This window comes from Mustela lutreola, chromosome 17 (assembly GCF_030435805.1).
Source record: "Mustela lutreola isolate mMusLut2 chromosome 17, mMusLut2.pri, whole genome shotgun sequence".
In the NCBI taxonomy this organism is placed as follows: Eukaryota; Metazoa; Chordata; class Mammalia; order Carnivora; family Mustelidae; genus Mustela; species Mustela lutreola.
The window spans coordinates 34,537,025-34,552,821 of record NC_081306.1 but is presented as its reverse complement, the minus strand read 5'-3'; the positions used below and the strand labels follow the sequence as shown (position 1 = coordinate 34,552,821).

At 59.5% G+C, this 15,797-nt stretch overlaps 1 protein-coding gene across 1 annotated transcript in view; it reads left to right on the top strand.

Annotated features, from left to right (window-relative positions):
- Nucleotides 1-15,558, top strand: part of C17H7orf50 (chromosome 17 C7orf50 homolog) — a 124,174-nt gene extending 108,616 nt beyond the window's left edge. Inside the window, exons 3-5 of the mRNA XM_059155216.1 lie at nt 7,029-7,228; nt 10,050-10,131; nt 14,821-15,558. Of these exons, the coding sequence (XP_059011199.1) occupies nt 7,029-7,228; nt 10,050-10,131; nt 14,821-15,003 (465 nt within the window). The 3' untranslated portion in view covers nt 15,004-15,558. The remainder of the gene's footprint in view (nt 1-7,028; nt 7,229-10,049; nt 10,132-14,820) is intronic.
- Nucleotides 15,559-15,797: the final 239 nt, after the last annotated feature.

Sequence of the window (15,797 nt, the reverse complement as noted above, 5' to 3'; positions counted from 1 at the left end):
GCGTGCACTGCCTGTATGTGTGTGAGACCCCTCCCCTGAGTCTCTCATTTGGCAGAAAGCCCCCACTGGATAGTCTGGCTCAACCTGGACACTTGTGCGAGATCCGGGGGAGGGAGCTGAAGGGGCACATCAGCCAACCACTGGCACCACTGCTGGACAACCCCAGTTTCCAGAGAAGGGGTGGGGGACAATGCCAGGGGTCCGCTGCTTTTGGGGGTGGCAGGTCTGTATGGCCCGGTTTCTTGTGGTCAGCTCAGTCTAGAATGGGTAGTCTCCGCTCACACCATGATAGCCCGTCACCCAACGTCTTCGGCGCCCGAGCAGAAGGGTCCACAGGGCAGGCCAGCCATAAAGCCACACAGACCCATCGGAAAGCCTCACCCCGAAGGGCCCGATACCACAGGATACAGAGAGGGCCCCAGAAAAGGCAAAGTGGCACATTGAGCAGACCCTGGTGGGCTTGGCACCTCGTAAACACATGTTCCCGATGTTGTTTCACCAGAATGAGCAACAGAAGGGCGAAACGGGCCTCCTGCAAGCTTGCTGTCTTGTGTGCTGGAAGCCCTTACCCACACGGCAGAGGACAGCCGTCGCCTGAGCCCACAGTGAGACCACTTGTTCTGTGGCTCGAGATGCCCCCAAGCCCACGTCAGCCAGCACAGGTGCCGCCAGAAGGCGACAGCAAAGCAGACACGGCCTCCAGCGTCTCCAGGTGGCCCTAAGAACACAAGTGAGACTGGGCCAGCAGGAGTCCTGGCTCCCAGCTGAAGCTGGGCCCCCTCTGGAGACGGGTCTGTGCTGTCTCCTGGGAGAACCAGAAATGTGGCAGGATTTCAGCTGCACATTTGAGGTCCTTGGGTACTTTTGGGGGTTACTTTGTAGCTCTGCCCCAGTGTGGCAGCCCTAGAGCAGGCAGAGAGACCAAGGAGTCCCCCTGCACCTGCCCGTCCCCTCTGGGGGTACTGGCTTCCACGAGCCTTCTGGGACACCCTATGCAGGTACATCCCCAGGGCCACCCCTGGAGGGAAACCGCAGACATGGCACCTCGAGGCACACGTGGTGCTATGGGCATCTCTGGGTCCCATCCCCTCTTGGCCCTGAACTCACCCTGGTCTGCCACAGATACCAGTTTCACACAGTGGGCCAGGATCACAGGTGTTCAGAGTGGCTGAGCCAGTGTGGCCATGGGGCTTGTGCACAGGGGCCTCCTCTCCCTGCACCCAGCACCGCACCACGCTCTGCCGCTGCCACACCACCCCTGGCAGGTGTGGGTGCGCAGCCGGGACCATGTGCCCGAGAGCATGCCCCTGCTGGGGAGGGAGGGTGTCCTGGCAGACAGGGTGGTCAAGACCCCTGTCCCTTGGGGCACCTAGGTGGTTCAGTGGATTAAAACCTCTGCCTTCGGCTCGGGTCATGATCCCAGGGTCCTGGGCTCGAGCCCTACATCTGGCTCTCTGCTCAGTGGGGAGCCTGCTTCCTCCTCTCTCTCCACCTGCCTCTCCTCTTACTTGTGATCTCTGTCAAATAAATTTTTTTTTTTTAAAGACCCCTGTCCCTTGAGTCCACGTGGGATCCTCCCTGCCTTCCAGGTCTGCCTTCTTTCCTAGATGAAGGCTCTGCTTTTTTATCCTGGAGAGAAGGAAGGTCTGCTGTGACCTGGAATCCCCCAGCCTGGGTGGGAACAGGGCACCCTAACATCAGCTGGCTGCTTTGGGAGCCAGCTGTCGTGTGCAGGACAGCAGCCCTCTGTGCTTCCTGGTGGCCCTAAGCTCCTGGTCCCGGAACTGAGACTCTGGCATCTGTCCCTGAACCCCTGTGCTTTCTGGTTATCCTGAACTCCCAGTCCTGGAACAGAGACTCTGGCATGTCCCTGAAACCCTGTGCTTCCTGGTGGCCCTGAACTCGGGTCCTGGAACTGAGACTGGCATCTGTCCCTGAACCCCTGTTCTTCTTCCTGGTGGCCCTGAACTCCCGGTCCTGGAACCGAAACTGGCATCTGTTCCTAAATCTTGGAGTTGATCATGCCCCAGAGGTGATGTCACCCCACTGTAGTGCCTGCAGGGACCACACACATGCTGGCGGCTTCCATGCCTTCAGTGCCCTATTTGTACCTCTTTTAAGGCTCAGGGGGCCTGGGGGAGCCTCAGTGGCCACTTCCCTGCCTGCTGTGAGGCCAAGGCAGCCTTGGACAAGGGCTCTGGCCAGGCTGTGTCTGGGGCTAGGGACACACAGTGGGCACCGCTGTCCTTGCAGACCATTTCTCAGGGCCCCAGAGCTGCCCCCACTCCAAAGGCCGCCTGGTCCCCAGGCCCCGGGACCACACTGCATTGCTGGGCTGCTGTACTGCGAAGGAGATGGGCTGGCCTGGGACAGATAGGGGGTTCTGAGGGGCTGGGACAGGGTGAGACCCCCGCCCAGCCTGAGGTGCTAGCTGCTAAGTGTGGCCTTAAGCCAAGGGCGCAGGACCGAGAAGCAGGTACATGCAGCCACCCTTTCCCATCAGAGGCTTAGACTGGATCCTCCAAAAAGCAGAGAGGCAGACAGATCAGGCACAGGATGCTGATTTGGAGCCATAGCCCCAGGAGCCTCAGCACAGCCCTGGAGGAAAGGTAAAGCACCCCTCCCACCCATAGGCCTGGCCCCAGTGCCCTCCAGAGCTTTAGGCAGGTTCCCATCACAGAGATGAGCCAAGGCTGTGGGGCCAATGGCCAATGTTGGCATGGCCGCCCCTCAGGAGTCCCATTTGTGTGGTTCTCCTCGCAGCAAAGCCACGGGGTGAAGGGAGCCGGGTCCAGGGCCAACAGCTCATGTGACCCTCCCTTCGTGAGGTCAGATACTCACCAAAAGGAGAGAAGGACCGCGATGGGTATCCGCCCCATCCCACGCTGACACTGCGGCTTGAACCTGCCAGTCCTCCCTCTGGCCTCCCCCACAGTGTCCCCTTCCTGGAGCACACCTCTGGGCATTCGCTTCCACGGCTCTCCTGTTCCGGGCCTTGGGCATCTGCAGGGGCACCCGTGCTCCCTGACTGAGGCAGATGCCTGGAGAGGTGCCCTTGTGGATCTAAAACAATGTCGAGCCTGCTCTCCCTAGAACCTCCTTCCTGCAGGTCTGGTCTGAGGGTGTTTCTGCCTGGCCAGAACACGTGGTAGCCTTTCTAGATCAAAGTAATGCCATTTCTGCCTGCGTCTCTTGCCAGGAGTTACCAGGGTAAAAGAAAACGTTTGTTTCATGCATTATATTTTCTCAGATACGGTCAGCTTTTCTGTCAGTGGTGCCTCTGAATTTCCTTGGGCTAATTGACTCTCTCTCCAGTCTGTGGGGCTTTTGGATTTGTGCATTTTCAGTACATTTAGTGCATGTACTCAGGGTTTTCATTGCCCTCAAAGCCAGTAAGGATTGTTTTTAAATGTATTTCTAATCACATGAGCACTCCATGACTTACTATCGTACATGAAAACATTTACATTGAGACACACTGAAGTGACGCAGACAAAATTCACCGTCTCTCGGCCACACCGCCCGTTGTCCCCTGCTCTCCCCTCCCCCAGTGGCCATGGTGGGTCCGTTTGTCCTGCCCAAAGTTTTCCATGCATGTTGAATTGTTTCTGTACCTTTTGAAATGCAGCCCAGGACCTGTGTAACTGTAAGAGAATGTGTTGCCGCAAGTTGGGTTTCCCGTATTAGGAAATTGTGCATGCCGTTTGGTCTAGAACACCGGAGACCATAATCCATCTTTGTAGAGCTGTGTGTCTGCACAAGACCACATGCTGTCAACTCCACGTGTTTGTGACAAGCAGACAGGCAGCAGACGTGAGTGGTGGCAGCTGACCCCCTCGCGGTCGGTCAAGTCTGTATTTTGGAAAAGGGTCGTATTCACAGCTGCTGACTGGGAGAGCAGGCTGGGCCTGCGGGGGGGGCTGGGGCTGCCGCCCCTCCCCACCTCATGTCGCTGTCTAAAGATCCCTCCTTCCCCTGAAAGTTACCTCCCCAGAAGGGGCCCCAATAGGCTTCAATTATTGGACTCCTGCATTCCTTCCTTTTCAGAATTTTTTGTGTTTATATAGGCGTTCCCAAGCCCTTGGGCAACCTTTAACCTGAGGAGTGTCAGGAGACAATGGTGATGGTGGCAGCTGTGTCCCAAGTGTTATTTGCTAATTAAAATCTAATTCTGTAGAGGGTTATCAGATCAGTGGCAACTGGAGAAAGTTCATTTGTAATCAGAAGAGATTAAGCTCCACCTCCAGGGACGGTGGGGTCACCGAACTCCCGGAGGGCGGTGGCTGGCAGATGCTGCGCGTTAGAAATGGTTTTGCTTCCCGGGGTGCTTGCGCTGGCCTCCCACTGCAGTGGCGACGCTGCGGGACGAAGGTAGCCAGAAAGGTCCAGATAGGCCCCCACTGCCTTCATTCAGACGTGCTGGGAGGTCCCCGGGTCCAGCCAGCCCCTCCGCAGCTGAGACAGCTCTGCCCCCTGCAGCCGGACACCCTCACAGGGCTCCAGTCATGATGGTGGCAGCAGTGGGGGCATCACCGGACCCAGGCCAGGAACGGTCAGGGCACTCAGAGCAGAGAGACCAGGCAAGGCCCACAGCTGGTCCACAGCTGCTGCCCCCGCCGGGTCACAGCCCTGCACACCCAGGCCCCACTTCTTTATCTTCCAGCAATGCCCGGGACCCTTGTGTTTTTCCCAAATGGTTGCTTGGGTCCATGTGGTCCCCTCCAGGGCAAGGACCGCAGCTGGGGGAGGGGCAGAGCTCCATCACTCCGTCCCCCTTCCCAGCAGCGACAATGGGAGAGGGGCTTCGGCTGCTTCCTTGTCATCCCCTTTCCAAGGAAGAGAGCCAGAAAGGACCGGCTGCCTGAGCTTAGGGAAGGGAAGGCTGGCCCAGCAGATGCGATGCAGGTGCGATGGCTGTCATGGCCTCAGGGCTCAGAGGTCTGGGGCAGAGGGGCCGGCTTTCTCTCCAGCTTACTGGGGGGGGGGGGGGGGGGTGGTCTCGCCCACAGGCTATGCATTGTTTCATTGAAACTGCCAGCGTTTAAAATTCAGGAGGTTTCACCTGTCTCACTCTCTGTTTCCAGCTTCTTTGGAGAAGCCTTTCGGCGTCGGCCATGGGCTGGCTGTGGGCATCTGGTGGGTCTGGACCCCCTCAGCATTCCTAGCTGGCCCCTGGCGCCATCGAGGGCGGGCGTCATGACCCTTTGAACAAGTCTGGAGTCATACTTAGCTTCCTGAGGACATGGAGCGCAGACTCCAGCCACCGCCATGCCAGGGTGACCAGAAAGAGAAGGAAGCTATGTGTGCCCTTCCCAGGTTTCTATGTCTAGTACCACACATGGGCCCTTCATGCTGGGTGTCACAGAAGCCCCGGGCAACACCTAGGCTGTGCAGGCTACTCCGCACTTGGGTCCCAGCCGCCCAGCTGCTGGCCCCTCCATGGGGACAGGGCCCTCAGAATGCCCCGGAGTCCACCTTTCATGCGACAGGCTCCTCCAGCCTCGGGCAGAGGCCACATCCTGGTGACGGCTGGCCCTGTGAAGGGTGCAGAGTCATGCCAGCAGCCCTAATTGTGGGATCAGGCACTTCCTGCTCTCACTGCCCCTCCCAGGCCCCCCTGGGTCAGTGTCCCCATGCTCTTGGCCCTGCACTACTACGGTCCTGACCTTGCTCCAGGACTTCAGCCCTAGGTGGCTGCTGACGTGCTGCCCACATGGCTTCCGCGGGGACAGAGGCTGGCCCACACCCAGAGCTTGTTTGCTCCTCTGAGAGTCAGACTTTCTGTGTCGTCCGCAGTGCTGGCTGCCGTGGGCTGATGAGTCTGAGTAGTGGGTGTCCCGTCACACTCCTCAGACCACTCCGCCCTTGGCCTCAGGAAGCCCCACCTGAAAACCAGATGCCTCTCAGGCAGCTAGGGGTGCTGGGCCTCTGGGGCTGTGTCCGTGTGTGGGAGACTTCCCAAGAAGGTGAGGGGGGTCCAAGGACCCTCCTGTACTGGCAGCCTGTAAGCCCCATGTGCGTGTGTCTGTGTGTATGTCTGTGTGTGTGTGTGTCTGTGCATGAATGTGTGTGCATGTCGAGGCTGCTGGAGTCTCCCTAGGGCAGGCCTGAAGCCCCATGGCTGGTAAATTCAGCTGTTTTTAAAGGAGACAGAGGAGCTGGAGAGAGCTGCTCTCTTGTTTTAGAAGATAACGGAAGGATCTGGTATTGAGTTGGAACACAAAGGTTGTCAAGGCACTGGCATTTTAGAAGGGGGCCTGTGTGGCCTGTGGGGACACTGGAAGGGAGGGGGGTGCTGTGCAGACACTGGATGGCCCAGGGCAGTGTGCTTGCCCTTCCTAGAAGCATTGGGGGCAGTAGCCTGGTCCCTGGCCAGAATCACAGCGACCAATGCTGGCGTTCCAGGTTTTCCAGGAAGGGGGAAGTGTGCAGCTGCTGGAGTCTTCAGCCTCCATCTGGTTTTATAGTGGGTGTCTGGGAAAGTGGCGGTGTCAGGAGGCCACACTAGCGCCATGCCCCCAAGCTGCTTGGCCACCTGCTCCCAGGAGAGGTTCAGGCAAGCATAAGGGCCTCAGTGGATGCTCATGGTGGGAAGACTGCCCCTCCCCATCCCCTGCAAGCCGTGTGCACTCAGCACAGCCTCTGTGAAACCTGGGGACCAGAAACTCCTTAGGGTTGGGTGGGTGGGGAGGGGGTGGGGACAGGGAGGGTTGGAGAGCGTGGAGGCAGCTCTAGGGCCTCAGGGGATAGGGGCCCTGTCGAAGCCAGAAATCCTAGCCCCCAGCGCAGAGGCACAGGTACAGGGCAACAGGGCTGAGGTGAGTGAACTTTGACCCATCCTGGGGGGGTGAGATAGTCATGCCTGGGTCCCTGGGAGAGTGGGACTCTGAGCAGCCCCATCCCCAGCTCTTGGGGTGAGAGGGGCACTGGGGGTCCCAGCACGGGGTACAGAGGGGCTCAGCTCCCAAGAGCGGGGGTCCAAGATGCCATGGGACATCCTCACAGGCCAGTTTTCCCTTGCCTTTCAGGGAGACACAGTGTCGGGGACCAAGCAGGAGACGGCCCCCGAGCTGCCTGCGCTGACCCCAGAGGAGAAGAGGGTCCGGGACAGGAAGCTGAAGAAGGAGCGGAGGAAAGAGGAGAGGAAGCGGCTGCGGGAGTCGGGAGCAGCCCAGAGCCTGCCGGCCAAGCGCTCTGGGTCCCAGCTGGCCCTGGACTACCTCCGTGGGTAAGACAACCCTGTCCTGTGGGGCCCGGCCAGTGTCCCAGGGCATCTGTGCCAGGAGGGACACGGGCTCCACGTTCAGTGACCTGGCTCCCCTGTGGCTCCCGGGACCACTGGGACCCCAGGGTCTGTAGCGCCACCTCCAGTGATGTCCCTATGGCCATCCTGGTGGGTGTCATCCACCCCAGGGGCTGTCTGAGGGAGGGGAGGGCCGCCACCCTGTGCCTCAGGAGCTTGCCTTGCAGGGGGAGCAGAGCAGGGCATGGTCACCAAAGCCTCGGCCAGAGCCCTGGGACTGCCTGCCGACCCTGTGTCAGTCATCCTGTCGTCACGCCCAGGCAGCAGCTGCCAAATGTATTCTAACAGCTTCATGGGAGACTTTCTAGGAGCTCCGGGAAAAGTGAGGCTGCTATGAGACCATTGGCTTCTGTTATCCGAGAAACTTACTGGGAAGTAGAGGCACGTGTTCCAGCCCGGTCCCTATGCCTGGTTCTCCTCCCCATGAAGTGGGTCCCTACTTTCTGCAATTCATACTCACTCTTCAGGCCGGGAGCCTTAGCAGCCAAGACCGAGGGGGAGGGCTGGGGACCCAGTCTTCACTCCACTGTATGGAGGGCCCAGCTCCCTGGCTGTCATCTCAGGGGTGGCACGCGCTGCGGCTCCCATCAGCTCCTCCAACTCCTTCCTCTGGGCCAGAGGTGCCCTGTCCTGGCCCCACAGCCCCGCCCCCAGTGGAGGGAGTTACAGTGGGTCACCCGCCTGGACAGGGTAGAGGCCCCCGAGTGGGCGGTGATGCCACAGGGCGTGGAGGCCGGCAGGGTATGGAGCTCCAGCAGCCCAGGGCCTGCCTGCAGATGTGAGAGGCTGCTGCACCCCATCACAGCCGAGAACCCTCATTACACCTGGGTTCTGGTCCATGCACCACGCTGCCTGTCAGCAAGGCATCTCCTGGGTGGAGTGGGAGCCCCAGCGGGTGGGCTGGCTCGTCCCTATTCATCGTCACCATCTTTCTTGTCGTTGTCCTTATCGTCCTTGTTTGTCTGGGGGCCTCCGCTCTGCCTGTCGTGGAGGTGCTTGGGGCCCCCAGCTGGTGCCCCTCACTTTCTGTGGTCTCATGTGGCATATCTGAAGCCATTCAGACACTCCCTGGGGGCTCAGGTGACCAGAGCCCTGGGGTTGGGTAGGGTGTGTGGCTTTGGGTTCACAGCCAGTCCACGCTGTCCATATGCGGGTGATGGAGCCAGGTCCAGGGAGTCCAGGTCCCAGCCAATGGAGCTCAGAACCACCACACCTCTCTCAGCCCAGGAGGGACCCCACAGGCCCTGGGGCGAGGTCATGTGCCATCCTCGAGGTGGGGGGACAGGCCAGGGAGCAGCTGGTTGATGGAGGCACAGGGAAGTTTATTACAAAGAGGCATACTGAGGGCTTGCTATGGGTCAAGAAGCCGAGACCCAGGAGGAGCAGACTGAAGGGCAGCCACTCCCCCAGGGCTGCAAAGAGGCCCAGCCGTGGCTCACAGAATGGCAGAGAAATCACAGGAGCCGAGCCCACGGGACTTGCCAGGAAGGCTGCTCATGGGCTGTCTGGCTGTGGCTACAGTGGACCATTGGCTCCTGGGGGTTGCTCGCCAGAACCAGGCTAGAAGAGCCTTCCTCTTTTATCCTGATATGTCTCTCCAGCACTTTCTCCTTCCATTGGCCCAACTGGCAAAGGAAGCCCTCTGTTTCTATGGAGCGGGCGATGGAGGAAAGTTTGAGGCAGAGGCCATGACTTGATGACCAGCGTGGGGGAGGGAACCCCTCGGGATTACCCTCGGGAACCAGTCAGAGGGTTTCTCTCTTCTTTCCATCCCTTCTTCTAATGCCCGCTGTTTCGGTGTCTGCTTTCCCACTTCTACCGGGGCCCGGACTGAGTGCAGCACCTGCTGGTGTGGGAGGCTGGGCCAGGCTCCATTCCAGAGGCCTGGCATGCTGCTGCCCGAAGGGGGACCGTCAGTCGGCCTCCTGGCCTCAGTGATGCGTGGTAGATTCACACTGTGAATCCGACTGTGGCCATGGTGTCTGCTCCCCCAGGAGGACGGGATCACTGGTCTAGTCTGGCTCAGGTCCTGCTCTGTGGCTGCCACACAACGTGCCCATGTCTCCCTGACACCGAAGCAGTCCAGACCAGCATGGCCCTCCGGGTCGGGATTCTTGGCTCCTCCCAGCTTGCTGTCCCTCACCCCCCACCACATAGCTCTCGGTTTTGGGTTTGTGGTTTTGTTTTTTGTTTGTTTGTTTGTTTGTTTGTTTTTTAAGATTTTATTTATTTATTTGACAGAGATCACAAGTAGGCAGAGAGGCAGGCAGATGGGAAGGGAAGCAGATTCCCTGCTAAGCTGAGAGCCCAACTCGGGGCTCGATCCCAGGACCCTGAGATCATGACCTGAGCTGAAAGCAGAGGCTTAACCCACTGAGCCACCCAGGTGCCCACAGCTCTCAGTTTGAATGCTTTCCGCACTCTGGTCAGCAGATTCTGCTGTAGCACACAATAAAGGCTTTGCAAGAATGGCCGATTTCATGAAATTCCAAATATACATAAACTGGTGGCCTTGTCGAGCCGGAAGGAAGAGCCCCGTGCCATCTGCTGCAGGTATGGAAGCAGGCCCAGTTGGCCGAGGCCTCCCAGGCATGTGGAAGTGAGGTGTCCTCCCAGCACCAGGCCCCTGATCCCCCTCTGCTCCTTGTCGGCTCCCCTCTGGCTGGGGGCCCAGGGGACTGGGGAGCCACACAGACCCTTCCGCCGTCTCCTGCCGGCATCTGAACTTCCTGTCCTTGCTTTCTAGCTGGGCTGAGAAGCGTGAGAACTGGAGATTTCAGAAGACAAGGCAGACGTGGCTGCTGCTGCATATGTACGACAGCGACCAGGTGTGTGCACGCTGGGCGGGGAGGGGAGAGGACACACGTGGTCGGGGACTAGGTGGGTGTGCATGCTGTGGGGGGCAGGTGTGTGCACACTGGGGGAGTCGGTTGTGTGCACACAGGGCGGGCAGGTGTGTGCGCGCTGAGGGGTGGTATGTGCACACTGGGGGGTAGGTGTGGATTGTATGTCAATGTGGACTTCCTCACAGGTCATTGTCCCTTGCTATCATCATCTACTGTGACACATGCAGTTTTCATGACAACTGTGGTGGCTCTGCGGCAGGGAGGTCGTGGGTGCCCATGTGTACATGATGGGGGTGATCTCCAGGAAAGAACCACTTGAGAGCCACAGCATGAAGTGAGGCTGTGGGTGTGGCGGGGTGGGGAGGGCAGCTGTCCACACAAGGCCCAGGGCTGCAGGCGGTCTGGCCTATAGCAGAGCCCCCTCAGGGCCAATAGCACCACGCCCCTTCCCCATGACCCTGCTGTCCTGCACAGCCCCGTGCTAGCTCCCCACTCGGAAGACTTCTGAGCCCAGGATCCCAGCTCCAGGGACACGTGGTCCCCAGAACCCCCCGGAGCAGCTAGCACACGCGGGCAGCCAGTGGGAAGCTACGCGCACAGACCTTGGTGCCCCGACCACCCTGCCCGGGCCTGTGTGCCCTCTGCTCCCGGACCTGGAGCCGCTCCTCACCTCCGGGGACACGCTACTCCCCGGGAGAGGGGGCCAGGGCGCCCCGGGGACCACTGCTGTGGCCGGCCCTTGCTTCCCAGTCGTGCCCATCCCACTCAGACCTGGTTGTCACAGTGGTGGGAGCTGTGCTAGGAATAGGTTGTCACTTTGCTGGTTGTCCCAGTGGTGGGAGCTGTGCTAGGAATAGGTTGTCACTTTGATGAAGCCTTATTTTCTCTATGTTTACTTTTGTTGTTTGTGTTTTCCACATCATAACTAAGAAATCACTGCCTAACCTGAGGTCAGGAAAATTACCGCTCTTTTCTGGTAAGGGTTTTTTAGTTTTTGGTCTTACGTTTAGGCCTTTAACACATTGGGGTGAACCCCATCTGTGCTGATGTAGGTCTTCTGCATGTGGGGCCACGCACTGTCCGTTGAGCTGACTGTCCTCCCCAGAGTGGAGGGACACTGCACCTTGCTGCTTCCTGGTGTCCTGCCAGTTCTTACATGTCTGCCCTGTTGGAACAGAGAGGACAAGGCTTGTCGGCCTCACTAGCCCTTCCTCGTGTCCTGGGCTGCCCTGGAAAAAGGGGCTGTGTATCTGAAAACCCAGCTGGGGTACTGGTGGTTTTCGGGGGCTGTCCAGAGAGGATGCAGTAACTAGTGGATGGAAGGGTAGATTGATCGATGGCAAGCCTGCTGAGGTCAGGGTCAGAGCTCACCTGGGTCTAGCATGGGCAGTGCGATAGAGAGGAGCCCTGAGCCACAAGTAGGTGACTATAGCCGGGGTGCCTAGGGATGCCGGGAAGGGAGGGGAGGGCCAAGCTGGCTGTTGGTGGGTGTGGTCCTGATAACAAGGCCTGGCCCTCAGTTCAGCAGACACTCCCAGGGCCTGCATGGCTCAGCAGGGTTGGGGGTGGGCAGCAGGGAGGGCAGTGGGGGAGCCTGGTGTGAAAGCCAGGGGGTCCTTTGGTGCTCTGAACCCCAGATTCTGTAGACAGCGGTGCCTCTGCCTCCCAGCCTGCATCCAGCTGCCTCCTGATCCCACAGTCAGCCACACTCCTCAGCTTCCCTCTGTGGCCCTCATGCTGTCCTGCCCTCAGTCTCCCTCCAGAGCAGCCTGCCACCTTGAACGGGCCCTGCACTACTGGCTCCCGTGTGGCACATAGTTGGGCCTCTCTGTGACCCCCCCAGCACAGTGCAGGGATGCTCCTTGTTAGGACCTTTGCAGCAGTGGTCCTCCAGCGCTGCCTGCCAGAGCCGTGACCTGAGGCAGAATGGTTCTGCGGTCCCACACATGTCCAGTCTTCCTGGCGCACTGATGAGCAGAACCCAAACTAGCATCTTCCTCCCCTGGGAACCTTGCTTCCAGCCCCCAAGGCAGAGGCAAACACAGCCCGACGTTGTGGCGGCCATCTGGCTGCATAGGACAAGGGTGTGCATGCACGTGTGTGTGCACATGGGTGTGTGTGCAATCCCCAGTGTGTTCAGGAGTGCTTCCTTCCAGGAGCAGGACATAAAATTGGGTTTTGGGGATGAGACAGATCCAGAAACCCGATCTAATCGTGAGGTGGACTGATGGGAGCTGGAGGGAAAGCCTGGAAGTGGCCCACACGTTCAGGATGCCCTGAGGAGGAGGGAGCCAAGGCCAGTCGACGGGGAAGGAATCTGTCCCCAACAAGCCGCGTGGGACCTGCTGGATGCCACACATCAGAGAATGAAAGTGATCTCAGCCGACCTCTAACAAAAGTGAAAATGAGCCCGAGCTGCAGGCTTCGGGGCTGACGCTCTCCCTTCATAACCTCGGGTCAGGCACAGCTGCCTTGAACACAGCCCCACAAGCACGGTGACACGGAGGGACGGACAGACAGGAATGAGACAGCCCCCCACAGGAGGGAGAAAGTGCGCATGTGCCCCATGTCCTGCGGCCAGTCTGCTACCCGGGCAGAGCCTTCCTAGCTCAGTGACAGGAAGGCCAGTTTCAGAGTGGACAGAAGATCCATGCAGACGCTTCTCCAGACCAGACAGTCCAGGTGGCCGGGAGCCCCTGCAGCAGAGCTCCACGTCGCTGGCCCCCCGGGGGGAACACCCACCAGTCCATGGCAGCCAGGCCAGCGAGGGCGGCTGGTGGCACGTGTTGAGCAGGACACAGCTTCCCTCTGCCCTGTGCCTCTTGGAGCACCCTGTTCCCACGTTAGGTCTGATTGCATCTCCAGATTTCTCCAAGGACGGCAATAATGCAGTCTTCACATTTTGTTCTCTCCATATAACCTTTATTTTGTCCAGGTTGGTTGTGGTTTGTGTGCTTGGCCTCTGACTTTGGAATCAGAGACTTAGCTCCAACACAGCGCCCTGTAGGGGTGACCAAGGCTGCACATGCCCCAGTGGCCCGTGCACTCCTGTGTGGGTTGATGTGCTAGACTCATGATCGTGGGTTTTCTCTCCTGTATCCTCCGATTTCAGAATAGAATCTTCTAGTCTAGCTGCAGGACACAGGCTTGGCTACTGACGCTGTGGAAGCTGGTGGAGGGCAGCCCATTGGAGGAGGCAGGGGGCAACTGTGGGGGCAGGGCGTAGCATGGTAGTGGGTGGGCTGGGTGGAGGTCAGTAAGTAGTGGGAGGTAGGGTGAGGGGAGCCCATTGGTAGAGGCAGGAGGCAGCTGTAGGGGAAGCTCGGGTGGGGGGGGCAGCCTGTCAGGGGAGGCAGGGGTGTAGCCCACAGAGGGAGGCAGGGGGCAATGTGAAGTGAGTGGGGGAAGCAACTGGGGAGGAGGCCCAGGGTGGGGGGCAATGCGGAGGGGGTGGTGGGCAGCCTGTCAGTGGGCAGCGTTGGGGGCACAGCAGGGGGAGGGGAGGGAGTGGGGAAGGCTGCTGTCCAGCAGGCGAACTCTTGTACCCCCTCCCTGTGCCCAGCCCACCACCTGGGAGTCTCTGTGCCTCCCGTGTCCATGGCCACAGGCTGCTCTTAGCGCGGAGCTGCTTTGTGCTGAGATGAGCTCTAACTCATGCACCGTGACATTTAGCGCTGGAGCGTTTAGCTCGGATGAAGTTCATGTGTCTGGGGCTTATTTAGCTGCTCGTGCACTCTGTGTCCCATCTAAGAAATCGTGGCCCAATCCCAGGTCACCAAGATTTTCTGCAGTGCTTTCTTCTAAGAGTTTAGAGTTTTAACTCCTCATTCGACCCGTTCTAAGCTGACGTCCGAAGCCGGTGTACGGTAGGGTCCAGCTTCCTGCTTCTGCACTGGGACGTCCTATGGTCCCAGCAGCGTCCGTTGGAGCATTGGCTCTTCCCCACTGAAGGGTCTCTGTGCCCTTGTCAGAACTGGCTGACTGTGGGGGGTGGGGGGTGTCACCACCTGCTGACCATGGTGGGGGACTGTTGGGGGGCAGGTCACCACCTGGGCCCCAGCTCTGCCCTTGCCCTGGGTGTCTGTGCCAGTGCCTCTGCCTTCAGGACTCTGGCTTCAGGGTCAAGACATGGGAGTCACTGACTGCTTCTTGAGTGGACCTGGCCATTCCTTCAGTCTTGCCTCTGGATGGTACCAGCTGGACCCGGAGTCAGGCAGCCTGGGGTGATGGCAGTTAAACTTGGCTTTATCAGCTTCATCTCCCTCAGACCTCCGTTCTTTGTCCTAGAAGATCTCTCTCCTCACAAACACATGTCTCTTTAGTGGCATTTCAGGAGGGGTGAGAACCCAGAGCTGCTGAGCCTGAAGCCCATAGAGGGAACAGCCCAGGACTGGGAGAGGGTCTCTGCAGGAGGTCATACCTCCCTCCCTACCTCCCCCAGTCCCATGGTCCTACAGGAGGGGGACAGAGTGGGAGCAGGTGTGTGGCATGGGGCGGGGAGGTCCTTTCGCCGGCACAAGGGTGCAGTCCGAGATGCCATTTGCTGGGCCAGGAGCCCTGCCCGGAGCCTGAGACCCACACTGTGAATGCCTGGTTTCCCCACCACTCAGTGTCCACACTTCCCTCGCCACCCCGCCTGGCCCCTGACAGCCTCATCGTCTCCCCTCCCAGGTTCCTGATGAGCTCTTCTCCACCCTGCTGGCCTACCTGGAGGGGCTCAGGGGCCGCGCCCGGGAGCTGACGGTGCAGAAGGCGGAAGCCCTGATGCAGGAGCAGGACGAGGCCAGCGGCACAGAACCTCTCCCGCAGGGGAAGACCCAGCGCATCCGGCAGGTGCTGCAGCTGCTCTCCTAGGGGGTGGCCGGCAGGATGCAGCCACCCCCCAGCAGAAGGCCCCGACGAGGAGCAGGTGGGGTACGCGCTGGCCCACTGCCCTGGGGACTTACAGGCGCTGAGTCCCTGTGCCTGCTGGCACCTGACCCTTGCAGGGACTGACTCTGCCTAGCCAGACTGTTTATAGACAGTGACACGTTTTTGTGCTTTTACAGCAGAAAGTGGCCACTGCGACCTCATCTAGAGGTTTATCCTGGCCTCCCAGTGGCCCTCAAGACTGCAGGGTGGTTGCTTGTTGAGAGAAAGGTCTATTTTTTTTACTCAGAATGTCTTAGAAATTGACCAGAGCCAGCCCATCCCTCCAGCTGTCGTCCATCCCCGCTGGGGGGGAGGGGGGATCCCTCTGGTGCCGGCCACCTGCGTCCAGGTCACCTGCCTGTGTTCCCCAGTGGGTCCGGGCCATGCTTGCCCATCTGTCACCTCCTTCTTGGGGCCTGCTGGGCCCTCACTGACCAGTCCCAGGGAAAACCTGGCTGCATTTTCAATAAAACTGGCCCGTGTCGGCCGTGGCCCTCATTCTGTGCACCCCGTTCTTACTTGCCTATCCTGACTACGAAGAACTTGTCGTGAGAGTGAGCGTGCATCGGGCCAGAGCCGAGTTCCCCGGGGACAGCATCCCAGCAAGCCCCCTGTGTGGCTCTCCTGCCTGGTGGTGCCAGGCACTTGCTCTGCGGGCCCGCCATTAGCAGGTGTCAGCAGTGTCCACACTGGCTGCCCTCACACAGCCATCCCCGCCGGGAAGCAAGCCTGCTTCC